The sequence below is a fragment of the Glandiceps talaboti genome, chromosome 17, assembly GCF_964340395.1.
Source record: "Glandiceps talaboti chromosome 17, keGlaTala1.1, whole genome shotgun sequence".
Classification (NCBI taxonomy): domain Eukaryota; kingdom Metazoa; phylum Hemichordata; class Enteropneusta; family Spengelidae; genus Glandiceps; species Glandiceps talaboti.
This window is the reverse complement of record NC_135565.1, coordinates 6369339-6383417: the sequence shown is the minus strand read 5'-3', so window position 1 is coordinate 6383417 and position 14079 is coordinate 6369339. Positions and strand designations below refer to the sequence as shown.

The 14079-nt window shown below is 37.5% G+C and overlaps 1 protein-coding gene across 1 annotated transcript; it reads right to left on the bottom strand.

Moving 5' to 3' along the window:
• Positions 1-1888: 1888 nt before the first annotated feature.
• Positions 1889-13365, bottom strand: LOC144448650 (organic cation transporter protein-like). Its single transcript, XM_078138928.1, has 10 exons — positions 13033-13365; positions 11905-12135; positions 11011-11207; positions 10705-10829; positions 9691-9823; positions 8702-8836; positions 8040-8125; positions 3904-4012; positions 3243-3315; positions 1889-2131 (listed from the first exon to the last, which is right to left on the bottom strand). Exons 1-10 carry the CDS (start codon positions 13363-13365, stop codon positions 1889-1891), a joined length of 1665 nt encoding a protein of 554 aa, XP_077995054.1.
• Between the last annotated feature and the right edge of the window lie 714 nt (positions 13366-14079).

The window sequence follows — 14079 nt, the reverse complement described above, 5'->3', positions numbered from 1 at the left end:
GCAGAGGGTAGCTTACTCAGATTTGTTAATTTCAAGTCAGCACATCTTCTTTTCTATTTTTGATGATTTTTTTTTTTTTTTTTTTTGGTAATTTACGGAAAAAAAATGTTAATGAGCATTGTGACCGACGCCATATTGGAACTCAGTCCAAGATACTTTAAGTAAACTGCCACTTTTCAAAAGACACCATTGACGTCAAATAAGCAATGTAATATGTGCTATAGTCTGAATTCTATGTATTGTGCGCCCAAATGACAAGTGTCGAAACAGGGTTGCAGACTTCAAATCCAAATTCTTCACCCCTTCTACAGAATGGTTCATTCCAGTAGGTATATGCGCTCGACAAAGTCATGAAGTTGCCTAGCCTGAAAGTGTATGCTGTCACTGTAGGAATTTTCAAAAACGAATGATAAAAAGTTAATAATAGTATTTTGTGATGTCTTCTACCTAATAATGGTTTATTTTAGTCGAGGAATGTAGCAGCTCAAAAGCGAGGGACAGTTATTCAGTAGATGGTAGATGACCTAGTACCTTTCGCTTGATGCATATGACGTACCAATGGAAGACGCTAGCACTCTGCATCTCTGTCATTAAGATTGAAAAATTTTCAGACAAGACCTTTTCAGTTATGATTAGTGACATATTTATTTTTGCCGAGATTAGTAGGTCTACAAATTCCGATTTACACGATGTATCTTGCCATGTTACATTGAGCTTTGAACACTCGACTGAATTTAGTCCAGCTTGCACACAAAATGCTAGTCCAGCTTGCAGACGGGCACGGGTCTATATTACTGACACGACCCTCAACACCGAAGGGGCGACTTGTTCTGTATGCAAGCAGGACTAACGAAATATGTGCACCACCTGCAAGCAGGTCCATAGACTTTTAAATTAAAATATGAGAAGATGTTATGTCTACTACAAGTTTAATGTTTTTGGTAAATTTGTTAGAAAATTGATCATGAAATTCGAGTTGCCTCAAAATTATTTTAGATCCCGGACCCTAGTTTATTTCATTCATCATTAAAATTTTCCAGGGTTAGAGCTGTAAGACACTGGAATTATTTATAGCCAACCTCAAAAATCCTTTTTTGTGTTTTTTTGTGCATTTCCCAGTCATTGTTTTTCTGAGATTTTCTGTAATTTTCATAACAATATATTTGTGTAAAATGGTGACTATCATATAAAAGTACAATATTTTACCAACTTTCTATGTGAAATGAGTTTTACAGTGAGTCATCATATGAAACCACTAACCACTTCATTACATCGCTAAAACAAAACTGCATAGTGAAGAGCTGAACAACTGAACCACTTCTACATGTTACCAAAATAAACAATTAAAAAAAAACAGCGGAGCTATTCTGACCGATAGGTCGCTTGTTTATTATATTTTATTATATTTTTTCTGTGTGAGTGTCTAGTTCAGGTTTTCCACTGTTTTCCAAATGTTGTTTATTAATTTCTTCCTGTCAGATGTACAGCCATTACAGATCGAAAGAACAGTTTTATTTTTGTTTTTTTTAAGTTGATGTCATTTTCCGCATTTACAATTTCTGTAAGACGTCACAATTTTTGCGATTCTATTATTTCCTTCTTGAATACGTAAAAAAGTTTAGGGTCGGCAGTGAAAAGCTAGGTGGGGTCGGGTAACCGGAACCAAACAATTATTTTTTAGGCCTAAATACTCAAGTTGGGCAGGATTTCAACCAGCATTGTACACAGGTCAACCCTATTGTAATATGAACGTACGTATCTATCGTATGCAACGAAGATTGCCGTACATTTTCACTATTTTACGAATAATCGCACTGTAGTATGCCTCATATACACACACAAGTGTAAACAAATGTTTTGTGAACGGTTCAGAGAATCACATATTTGTTTAAAAATCTGTCTGTGTTACTTTGTTAATTTGATGCGACGGCGGATAATCAACTACCCCCTCTAGTGGCTGATCAGGCAAATGACGTGGCGCCATTTGTGAATTCATAGCAAGGATGGCTGCTTGTTCTATAGTACGGGGCATTACTTTATCCTTTGTTTCCGGCAGGAGTAAAACGCTGACACCAGACAGCAATGAAAGAACTCCAAATACAATCATTGGTATGGTAATATTGTAAGATGACTGCAAAAAAATCAAAACGTGGAATATATATTAGATTGTTCATCTAATAACGAGAATAATAGAGAACCAATAGTACGTATTGTACCATGCACGAGTCATTTAGAACCCCCCCCCCCCCCCCCCGGTAACTCCATGGGCAACATTACGGGGAGGCTCCTCGCAAACAATGAAACACAATGTGTTGTGATACCAATTATATGCAAAAAGTATGCATCTTCTGATGCCAAGGGCATTTTAATTAGTCTAAATACAATCGAACTGTTCTTGATTGCCCTGACCATCTCAGTCCACTATCTAGCACTATTATCATGTGTCGATGGAGGCATGAGCGACGAGAGTGCGGAAGTTTTGAAGGTAGATACACCAGGTTGAAACGCTTCCAGTGTTTACTGCAGAGTCTCTGTCAATTAACGCCAGTTTTGATTCACCCGACCCTTTCTCATACCACCACCACCTCATGAAAAGTATACCCTTTCTGATACCAATTAGCATAAAAAGCTACCCCTTTCGCGTGGACCCTCCCCGTATTACCATCTATGGGAGTTGCCCCCCCCCCCCCCGACCCCGGGTTTAGAACAAAATATATGGAATGTATACTCTGGTCGTTCTACCTCAATACAACACATGTCTACGTCAGTGATTCTGCTGTGTTAGAAGTATGAGTCAAAACATTCAATATTACCATTACTTGTTACTTTACCCGATTATTCTTTGATATTACTGGCGCTGGTATGATTATGTTAGTCGCCAATACTTTACGTCATTCAGCCGGAAAATACTCGTGACTAAAGGGTTGTCGCTATTTTCCACTAGCGACTTGTAGTGACAACGTACCCTTCGGTCACGAGTATTTTCCGGCTGAATGACGAAAAATATTGGCGACTAACATCTAATCATTTTAAAGAAAAATTTATGTTTACCCATGTATATGAAGTTTCTAAATTCGGCTGAAAAATTCTGCCGACCTAAGGGTTTTGTCACTATTCATTTTTCGACTCATAGTACTGACAAGGCCCTTTAAGTAACTTGTAGTTTCCTTGACTGAACGAAGAAAAATATTTGGGAATAATCTTGAATTTTATTATTATTATTGTTTGTTTGTTTTACTTACCAAATATACTGTGAGGGGTGCTATGATACCACCAACGCTTGCCCAAAACGCAAACACAGCTAAACCCATGTTTCTATTGGAAAATAAAGACAAGAATATAAATCTCTGATCGAACATACTTGATGTCTCAGTATATTTATTTTAAACTTTGTATCTCCACTGCATAATTTTTGCTTTCAACTTCTATCTCTCCCTTTCCCCTTTTTTTCTCATCGCCCCCCTTTGTCATCAATGCCTGTCTCTGTTTGTCTGTCTTCTCCTAGCTATGTCTGTCTTTTCTCGCTTTGTCTGTGTCTGTGTCTGTGTCTCTATCTCTATATGTATGTATGCATGTATGTATGTATGTATGTATGTATGTATGTATGTATGTATGTATGTATGTATGTGTGTGTGTGTGTGTGTATGTATGTATGTATGTATGTATGTATGTATGTACATTTGTATGTATGTATGTATGTATGTATGTATGTATGTATGTATGTATGTATGTATGTATGTATGTATGTATGTATGTGTGTATGTATGTATGTATGTATGTCTCTCTCTCTCTCTCTCTCTCTCTCTCTCTCTCTCTCTCTCTCTCTCTCTCTCTCTCTCTCTCTCTCTCTCTCTCTCTCTCTCTCTCTCTCTCTCTCTCCCCTTACATCAACAGTGACCTTACCGTAGTAGTGTGGGATATAGTTCTGGTGCCCATACATATATCGTACCAAAAGCTCCTGTTATACCAAATTTACCAAGTAACACAATTGTAATTTTCAGACCTAATAAATCTGAAACACAGCATTAACAAATATAAGTGATATTGTGAGTTCACAGACATCTTAAAAATGAATCAATGTTAGTACTTCCCCGCCCAAAACTCGTGCCACTTTGCTGATCGTACATTTGTAGTTATTCAATTATTCGAAATATGATACATGGGTAAAAAATGTGTGATCTTTATTTATCAACTTTGGCACAGTAACTTTCGTAAGATCCCATGTATCTTGCAAGACCTTGTTCGTCCACTGTTATTATCCTATACGAACAACTAACAATGAGTCTGATACCATTTGATACAACATTAGCGTAGACATTTGCAATACAATACAATACAATACAATAGATCTTTATTATCCCAGTATGGGCAATTCTTTGCGCGACAGTTAAACGTATAAAAAACTACACAAAATATTAAAATACTGTGACAGGATACATTAAAATAAATACAATAAATACGGCTAAAAATAAGGTACAGTAACATTAAAACATTGAAACAATGGGCTGCTATGCATTCCTGACTTGATTAAGAAAAGATATGGCTGTTGGAATAAATGAATATTTTGTTCTGTTTGTTCTAGTCCTTGGAACCCTAAAGCGCCGTCCTGATGGTAAAATGTCAAACTCTTGGTAAAGGGGGTGCTGACTATTCCTCAGTATGGAATTGGCTTTGTTCAGGACTTGTTTCCTGTACAGTGTGCTAAGGCTAGTTTGTTGAACACCAATAATTTTACTGCAGATATTAACTATTCTACCAAGCTTGTTTTTGTTTTGAACACTCAGATTACCAAACCAACAGATTAGTGAAAAACTTAAAATACTCTCAATAAATGATCTGTAAAAAAGATTTAACATCGTTTTATCAACTTTGAAGAAATTGAGCTTCCTTAAGAAAAATAAACGCTGCTGACCTTTACGTAAAATCATATCAGTGTTATTCTCCCATCTCAGTTTGTTGTCTAACATTGAACCCAGGTATTTATATTGCTCTACAACCTCCACTTCTTTTCCCTTTATGATTGTTGCTTCAGGCTGTGGTGCATCTCTCCTAAAATCTATACACATATCCTTGGTCTTATCAACATTCAGTTCAAGAAATGAACTGTCACACCACTTAACAAAATCATCAACTATAGGCCCATGGTCATTTTCATGGTTCTGGAGCAAACTGACAATGGCTGAATCATCTGCAAACTTGACTATGTGTCTATCATCATGTTGACTTCTGCAGTCATCAGTGTACAAGATATACAATAGTGGTGACAGTACACAACCTTGAGGGGAGCCTGTAGATGACATACAAATGTCAGACAAAGTGCCATTTACTCGAACTTGTTGGGATCTATTAGTTAAAAAATCTAAAATCCATCCAACTACCTTGCAGTTGACATTAAAACGTGACAACAATTTTTGAGTTAAAATATGTGGTTGGATTGTGTTAAAAGCTGAAGAAAAGTCAACAAATAGTACCCGGGCATGTGTTTTGTTACCTTCAATATGCTTATTAATGAAATTTAAAAGGGTCAAAGTGGCATCCTCCACCCCCCTACCCGCTCTGTACGCAAACTGCAATGGGTCCAACATGGCCTGTGTTTTGTCTAGAATATGACTCTTGATAATTTTTTCAAAGGACTTCATCACAAGTGATGTCAGAGCCACTGGTCTAAAATCATTTAGAACTTTAGGATTAACTTTCTTTGCCACGGGGACAACAGTGGCCTGCTTCCACAAATTGGGTATTGTTTGTTGGTCAAGGGACAACTGGAAAATAAAATGGAAAATACTACATAACTGATTTGCACATGATTTGAGGACATGACCACTTATACTATCAGGACCTGGGCTTTTCCTAGTTTTGGAACTTTTCAATGACTTGCGTACATCATCCAATTCAATCAACACCCGTTCATTGGTGATAACTCCCTCTCTGATATTACTCTGTTCCATACTAAAGTCATGAATATCAAATCTGCAGTAAAACTTATTTAGTACATCCGCAAATTCTTTGTCTGATTTGTTTTCCCATTTAATGCTATCCCCATTCCCCTTATTCTTTAAACCTGCCATAATTTTCATACCATCCCAAGCTGATGTCAAAGATCCAGAGCTCAATTTATTTTCAATTTTATCCTTGAACTTCTCCTTAGCTTTCCTAATTTCAGATATGACCTCTCTCTGAACTTCTTTATATTTACCTAAGTTGCCCTCCTTAAACACTCTCTTCTTTTTGTTAAGCAAAAATTTCAGGGATTTTGTAACCCAAGGTTTGTCATTTGGATAAATCTTACAAAGTTTAAGTGGCACTAAGTTACCCTCACAAAAAGAAATATAGCTGCTAACAACATCAGTAAGTTCGTTGATGTCCTGACAAGAGTTTTTAAACAAGTCCCAATCTGTGCATTCAAAGCAACCCTGAAGGCATGATATACTGTCTTCTGACCATACGCGGACTTGTCTTGTCTTGACTTTCTCCCTCTTGAGCACAGATTTATAGGCTGGTAGGAGATAAACTGTGTTGTGATCAGCTGATCCGAGTGGTGGTTTTACGAAGGATTTGTATGCGCTTGGAATGGAACCGTAACAGAGATCTAATGTCTTATTTAAGCGTGTTGAGCAGGTAACATATTGATGGAAAGTTTGTAGAGTTTTCTTCAATGAGCATTGATTAAAATCACCGAGGATGAAGTTGGGCGCATCAGGCGAAGTTGATTGCAGTTTCTGGGTAACTTGGAATATTGTATCAGCAGCATTGTTGACATTAGCCTTCGGGTGGATATAGACAATGGTGACGAAAAGTTGTGGAAATTCTCGAGGTAAGTAAAAAGGGCGAAGGGAGACTGTAAGAAGCTCAATATCGGAGGTGCATATTCTTTCTCTGATTACGACAGTCTTGCACCAACGCTGGTTTATGTAAACACAAACTCCACCACCTTGCATTTTACCTGTCACTTCTTTGTTCCGGTCAAGGCGAAGTGGGCAGCCAAACCCGTCGATAGATAAATCGGAATCGGGAACGGTGTCGTCCAACCATGTTTCAGTAAAGGCAAGAATACCAGCATTTCTGTACTCATGTTGGAAACGTACATTTGCTTGGAGTTCATCAATCTTTCCTTTTAGTGATCGTACGTTCGAGAGAACAATGGTTGGAAGTGGCATGCGCTTTATGCCCTGTCTCTTTAGTCGCTGTCTGATGCCTCCTCTCTTACCTCGTTTCCTTGGTCTAATTCGACTACTGTTCTCTCTGGATGTGTGACTTTTGAGGAACTCTGGCACACCATTTTCGCTGCAAAAATCATCCTGAATACAAAAAGAGTTTGCCTGTAAGCTGAGGAGAAACTCACGGCTGTACTGTAGTCGGCCATCTTGTTGACGCTGGTGTCCACTGTGACGATGCAGGCCAGCTGCAAAGTAGCTAAAAGTCTCTAATATCAGTAAAAACAGGAACGATAGACGAACAGCACCTTCCACAAACATAGTTTTAGACGATTACGGACGATACACACACCAAAACTGAACGTAAAGGCTAAAACTTAGTAATTTTACAGACAACGAAACACCGTCGCAGGTCGCTATATGAAACAGCGCCCTCACTTTGTGCTGAGGATTTCGACTTCATCCTCATCACAAATGAAAACGTTGAGTAAGAGCCTAATCTGATAAAAGAAACTATAAAACTCAAGTATATAAAGGAGAAAAGGGGCAGGTATATTATAGATATATTCTTGTGTATCCGTCCTTCTTGGCAAATACAAGCTGAAAGTACAGTCGAGAAGGTGACTTGTTAGCACGTGTTTGGAATGTGAATGTTAATATATCTTGCCATATACTAGTAGTGGTTGGCTATTTATGCACTGTTTCACATGTTCATATGTTGTGGACTTGATCGCCCAGAGACGTTATACTGAACGTGAATAAAACAAAAGTGAATACCAAAAACGACAGAACAAGCAAAAACAAAGGTAATTTGACGATGGATCAAACGTAACTGAACAAAGAGTTAACCACTGCATCAGATTATTAATTTGATCTGTACTATACCTGCATCGTCCGGAATGAAAATGACAGTACCACATGCGAGCCCACTGACAAATAAAAACAAACAGGTTGGCCATCTTCTTCCCCACCTGTACGTATAAATCACAGTACGCATTATATCATTAGTATACAAGTAGTACGCGACGTGTACGTATACATAAAACAGTACAAATCCGATTGAGATCTGTGCATGTTATACGTATATGCTATTGGACAATGCGCAGATTTCGAGAAGATTTCGAGAAGTCGTTTGATGTAGAGGTGGTGGAAGTGATATTTCGTAACTCATGGACATCAACTAAAGCGTCAAACCTGTCCGCAATTGTATCAAGTCGGGGAGAAAAGTAGAGAGAAATTATCATTCTTTTCATAACAGTCTTATAATTACGAGTTAGAAAGACAAGACAAATTATACTAAGGTAAGATAAGATGCCCAGCATTAATTTAAAAATAGTATTTGGAAAAAGAACAAAAAATGCACTTCAAAAGAATACCATTTAGAGTCCATAAAGTTAACAATCAGTTCTTTCCTACTGGGAATGTATAACTCTGTTTGTTTGTTTGTTTGTTTGTTTGTTTGTTTTTGTATGTGTGGGGAGGGGGGTTTATTTTTGACAAACCAAATTTTGACAATGTTTTAATTGAAATATGCCGTAGATACTCACCACACGATACAAACCATACTTAAGGCATATGCTGGTATTTCAACACAGCCTGCTAGGAAGAATAAGAGATACACACTGCCTTGGAAATTAGCCGTGTTGTACGATATACCATAGTACACCAAACTGCTAACAAACCTATGTATAGATTAATAGAAAATACATTAAAGTGGAACACCATTTACCTTACCAATTTGTTATTATATTTTGTTTCTTGCAATATGCGCGCATTGCCCCATGGGAGTCAGCAAATATGTGTAATACGTATGTACACAAAACTACTCATGATTCCTAAGTGCTCCTTACCTTCAAATAAAACTGGTCATGAATATCATGTTTACGTAATGCTTATGCATGTACGCTGACTCCCATGATGCAATGCGTGTATATTGCTAGGAACAATAAATAAGAACAAAAACGTCAGTTATGTCTTTTTTTTCTCAGCAACGACGTGTAATATAGATTATTTAAATTCATAAATTGATTCTCCGGAACGCAAAGATTACACAATATCGTTATTTCCTACAGTGGAGTTACCCTTTAACTTTTAAACTGTAGGGAAATTTAACAATTCTAACATTGAGACATGCTAGACGTTCTTATTGTGAATGATGAAAAGTCGATGTGATATTTCGTACTTCTGTACGTTAAAGTAGAATGTGCCAAATTGCCTTAAAGCCGCACTTATTCAAAACTGTGTCATATGGGAGCTTTTTTTCTGGCACTTTTAAAATTAAGAAAGAAAATTCGGATTTCACCATCTTGTTTTCAAGGAAATGGGCTATCTTTTATTTTCACACAATATTCGACCGCAATATGCGATTCTTAAATGGGATCTAAGACATTTTTCATCTGTAGTTCGAAAACCTGCATGGTGGTCCCCAAATGTGAATTTTAACCTAGAACAAAGGAACTACATGAAAGGTCAATAGCTTTCGTTCTCAAGTGCATATTCAGATATTACAAATCACAAAACACTTCCGTTTGCTTACCATGCGAATGACATGACGGTTGTGTAAAGAGCCATCTTCCCTGTTTTCATTAAATCTAGATAGTTGTATTTTGGGTCTTGGACATCTTCTGGTCTATCATGTCCAATCCCATTGTCACTCGATTTGATGTTATCTAAACGTCGAATGGACATTGGTTTTGTTTAATAGCAAATTAATACAATGGCAAGTCAAACATAGGATATCTAATAAATCCAATAACTAACGAGTATGTTGATATAATAATAAATACATAGATACGATTACACTCACAACGGAGTGGCGTTATTTCATAGCAAGTATAGCAAGTAGTTCTGTGTGGCATGCAACCATATTCTGTGGTTACAACACCTTGATTACAGTGTGATTATATCCACATCACCAAATCACCGCTATCACCTTCTTGTGTAATCTCATACTTTTACTTTGTGTCCAGATTAGTTTGTCAATAGCTTGCTTCCCATAGTAATATATGTCATAGATATAGGTTGCAAAATATTCAATATGTGGATTGGTTGTTTTCCAAGATAACATTATTAGGAAAAGTTCTATACTCAAGGATTCAAGAATTAAAGTGAAAAGGATATCTTTTAAGTATATATATTTTTTTTTTTTATACAGCAACTTTTAATAACATTCGATCATGGAGTGCTATTATTGTGATAAAGTCACCTTGTAAAGTGAGGAAAAGTGGGCAATACCTCGACCCCCCCCCCCCAACACGGTTAGTTAAAATGGTAGACTCTTATTGTTGTCTCTTGGCGACAAATTTTACTGAAAATCAAAGTTGGACTGTTCATCAATACTGTTCAGACTTAATATGCCATATGAAAACTTGTTCCCAGTCCCCAAATTTGTCTATTGATTTTAACGAAAAACAGGGGGGTTTTTTTGGGTTTTTTTTATCAAAGGAACGGTTTTAAAAGTTTATTTCTTGAGGCACATTCAACATTAAGCATTAAGCCTGTCGTATTAAAAAGGGCAAAGTTACTGGGGTGGGGTAGAAACGTAACTGACCTGTCTCTGCTAGTACGTGGTCTGGTAATGTTAGCTTGTTAATTCTTGCTGCAGTGTAGAGAATTGACTCGGCCTCGTGTACACGACCCCTTGATATTAGCCATCGCAAGGACTCTGGTATCACCCTAAGAATCAATGAATATTTAAGTTTGAATACAAATATTCATCTCTTTCATTTCAGATGACTGTAGAAAACAGATATGCAGGCCTATTATAGCCCTCGTCCCTGATTTACAGAGACTATAATTATGTAAATAAATTCAGTCAACTTTAGTGCTATACCTGTATCTTTGTGGTTCAACTTACCAGTAGTAATAAAATGTCAGAAGGCCTGGTACCGATATAACAATTTGAAATACTCTCCAATGTTGACAGACGTATGCAGTAACAGACAACACCATGATACCCAGACCCCAACACATACAGTTTAGAAACCCTGCATACACTCGTTTACTTGGAGTAAATAACTCAGTGGCTAGAACGAACTGAGAAAGCATAACTCCCTGCATACAAAAGTAACAAGAGGAATTACAATGTATGTATGTATGTATGTATGTATGTATGTATGTATGTATGTATGTATGTATGTATGCCAATCTGATTAAAATCCGATGTAGATGTCGGTTAATCATTCATTACTATTTTACTTTCGTTATTTTGCCTGAATTGACCTTCGTGTTTCTCTAGAGAAGGCGATCAGGCTAAAAACGAAAACATGTACTACGAAGGTCAATTCTGGCAAAATAACGAAGGTAAAATAGTAATGAATGATTAACCGACATCTACATCGGATTTTAATCAGATTGATATGTATGCATGCATATGTATGTATGTATGTATGTATGTATGTATGTATGTATGTATGTATGTATGTATGTATGTATGTAGTTAGGTAGGTAGGTAGGCAGGTAGGCATGCCTATCTGTCTGTCTGTCTGTCTGTCTGTCTGTCTGTCTGTCTGTCTGTCTGTCTGTCTGTCTGTCTGTATGTATGTATGTATGTATGTATGTATGTATGTATGTATGTATAGACACACAAATTATCATGGCATATACCAATATCAGAAAAAACTTCATTTGAACTTGTGATTTTTGAAGCTATATTTCTCGAAAACAATATGTATAGCTTTGATGCGAATCTTGTAAAGGTTGTAAAAACAACATATCTGAAGACAAACGTACAAGCATTTTTTTCACCCACCTGTTGAAAGAACCCCACACAAAATCTCAGAACACAAAATGTTATGAAATTCTGGGAAAAGGCAACCATGATGCCGAATACTGCCTGTATCCACATTGAGCCAAGGAAAGTCGTCTTACGCCCAAAACGGTCTGCAAGGTGTCCACCAGTAAAAGCACCCAGAAGTACTCCAAACATATAGATTGATGAAGATATTTGTGACAAGGCAGCCTGGTCACATACGAGGTCCCACTGAAAGAAGAACTTTATGTCAAATGTGCACGTGTGGACTGTGATGTTTGCAACTAAGTCAATACCCTTAGCGAAATGCAGTCCCCAGTTTCAAATTTGTTACTCGTAATGTCCAGATGTCATCAGTGGAAATGAATTTTTTTTTCTTTGATATTTCCTTACTTGGATGTATAAAACCATAAATGTGACACCAGGTCGTATGGTTGGAGTAAACATTACACATTTTGTTTAAATTTGTTTTTTTTCTGGTAAGCATTCATCGCCCTCACATTCTTAAAGTTGCACTAGTTACAACTGAAACGGTTTTTGTTAGTTTGTTAATAGCTTACTCATAATATCGTGCAAACTGATCACGAAGTGCATTTGTGAAACTGTACACATAGTATGGTGCAATATATCCGATCAAATTGATTTCTGGGTCCGCACCCAATATTGAGAGGCCACCAACGCGGCGACGTTTTCAATTTGTTAAAGTGCTACTTACTGACAAAACAGATAAATTAATTAACATATGACAAAAACTTAGGAGTCCAATTAAAATTGATGAACCTTTATATCAAAGACAGATAACAGATTACTTCAACCAGTGAAAGAGAACGTTAACCCCCCTCCCCAGCATTGTCCCTCCGAATGGTGTTACAGACCTATCAGCTACTGATGCAGCATGTCATATTCGACCACATATCATCCCCAAACCCAAACCACTTATTCGTATCTTACCTAGCAACGTACCTATGTAACTATGGTTTCCTTAGCAATTTGCCTCTGTAACTATGGTTTCATTCTAATAGCAACTTACCTCTGTAACTATGGTTTCCTTACCAACTTATCTCAGTGACTATGATTTCCTTCTAATAGCAATTTCTCTCTGTAACTATTTTTTCCTCAGCAACTTACCTCTGTAACTATGGTTTCCTTGTAATCTGACTCATAGTACCAACCATCAGTACACGACTGAGTGGTGTTATCAACCGATGAATTGGTGTATATTAGACAACTCTCATAGATCGGTTCTCCATCGTCATCATAGTCCTCAATTGGGATTGTCTCATTGATGTAAGAGCCTTGTGGTACATTGCAGTGGTAGGTATGTGGCCATCCAGCAAGAAAAACTATGGCCATGATGTGAAAGGCGCCAAGGAAGGCACCCGGTATACTAACCAACCAAAATATAATGTTTTGGTAGAGACCGAAGTCTCCCAGTAAAACTAACGCATCGTCCAGCTGCATTCTCGTAGATGTTCAAAGTGGTCACTGTATTTGAAAAAAAGTCGTCAGAATAAGTTATATCAAAATAAGTCATTACAATGATTCAATGGTGCGTGCTTTCTGACATTTTTCAGTATGTCTGCAAGCAGCGAGAAACTTTGTAAACGACTGTACCCGCTTCTGGTTGTTTAATTTGGTTCAAATCATGAGCTCAATATTTCGTCCCACCCCCTTCAGACATCAGAATTTTAATTCGTTTACAAAGTTTCTCGCTGCTTGCCCGCAATACCTTCTAAAACTTATATTCTGTGATGAGTTGGGTGACAGTCATGCGAATGTATCTGTGCATACCTTCCTCTTCCTGTCTGTCTGTCTGTCTGTCTGTCTGTCTGTCTGTCTGTCTGTCTGTCTGTCTGTCTCTGTCTGTCTCTCTGTCTCTCTGTCTGTCCCCCACCCTCACTGTTTTTTTTCATGGTCCCCAAATTTCTCCCCCCCCCCAGACCCTCGCCGTATATACCCCAGGTTAAAAGTGTTCTGATTTTCACGTTAGTTGGCGCTACATTTGGGTCATCATTTTGTACATGTACTTGAAAATGAGTATTGCTTAATTTATGCAATTTGTCAGCTACGATACGATGTGTCCGCCCCTACCAGATACCACTCTAGGGCTGATAAGGTCAAGGCATACCTTACATTCCACAGTTGTATGTACAGTCCTGGATTTTGAAGTGCTGG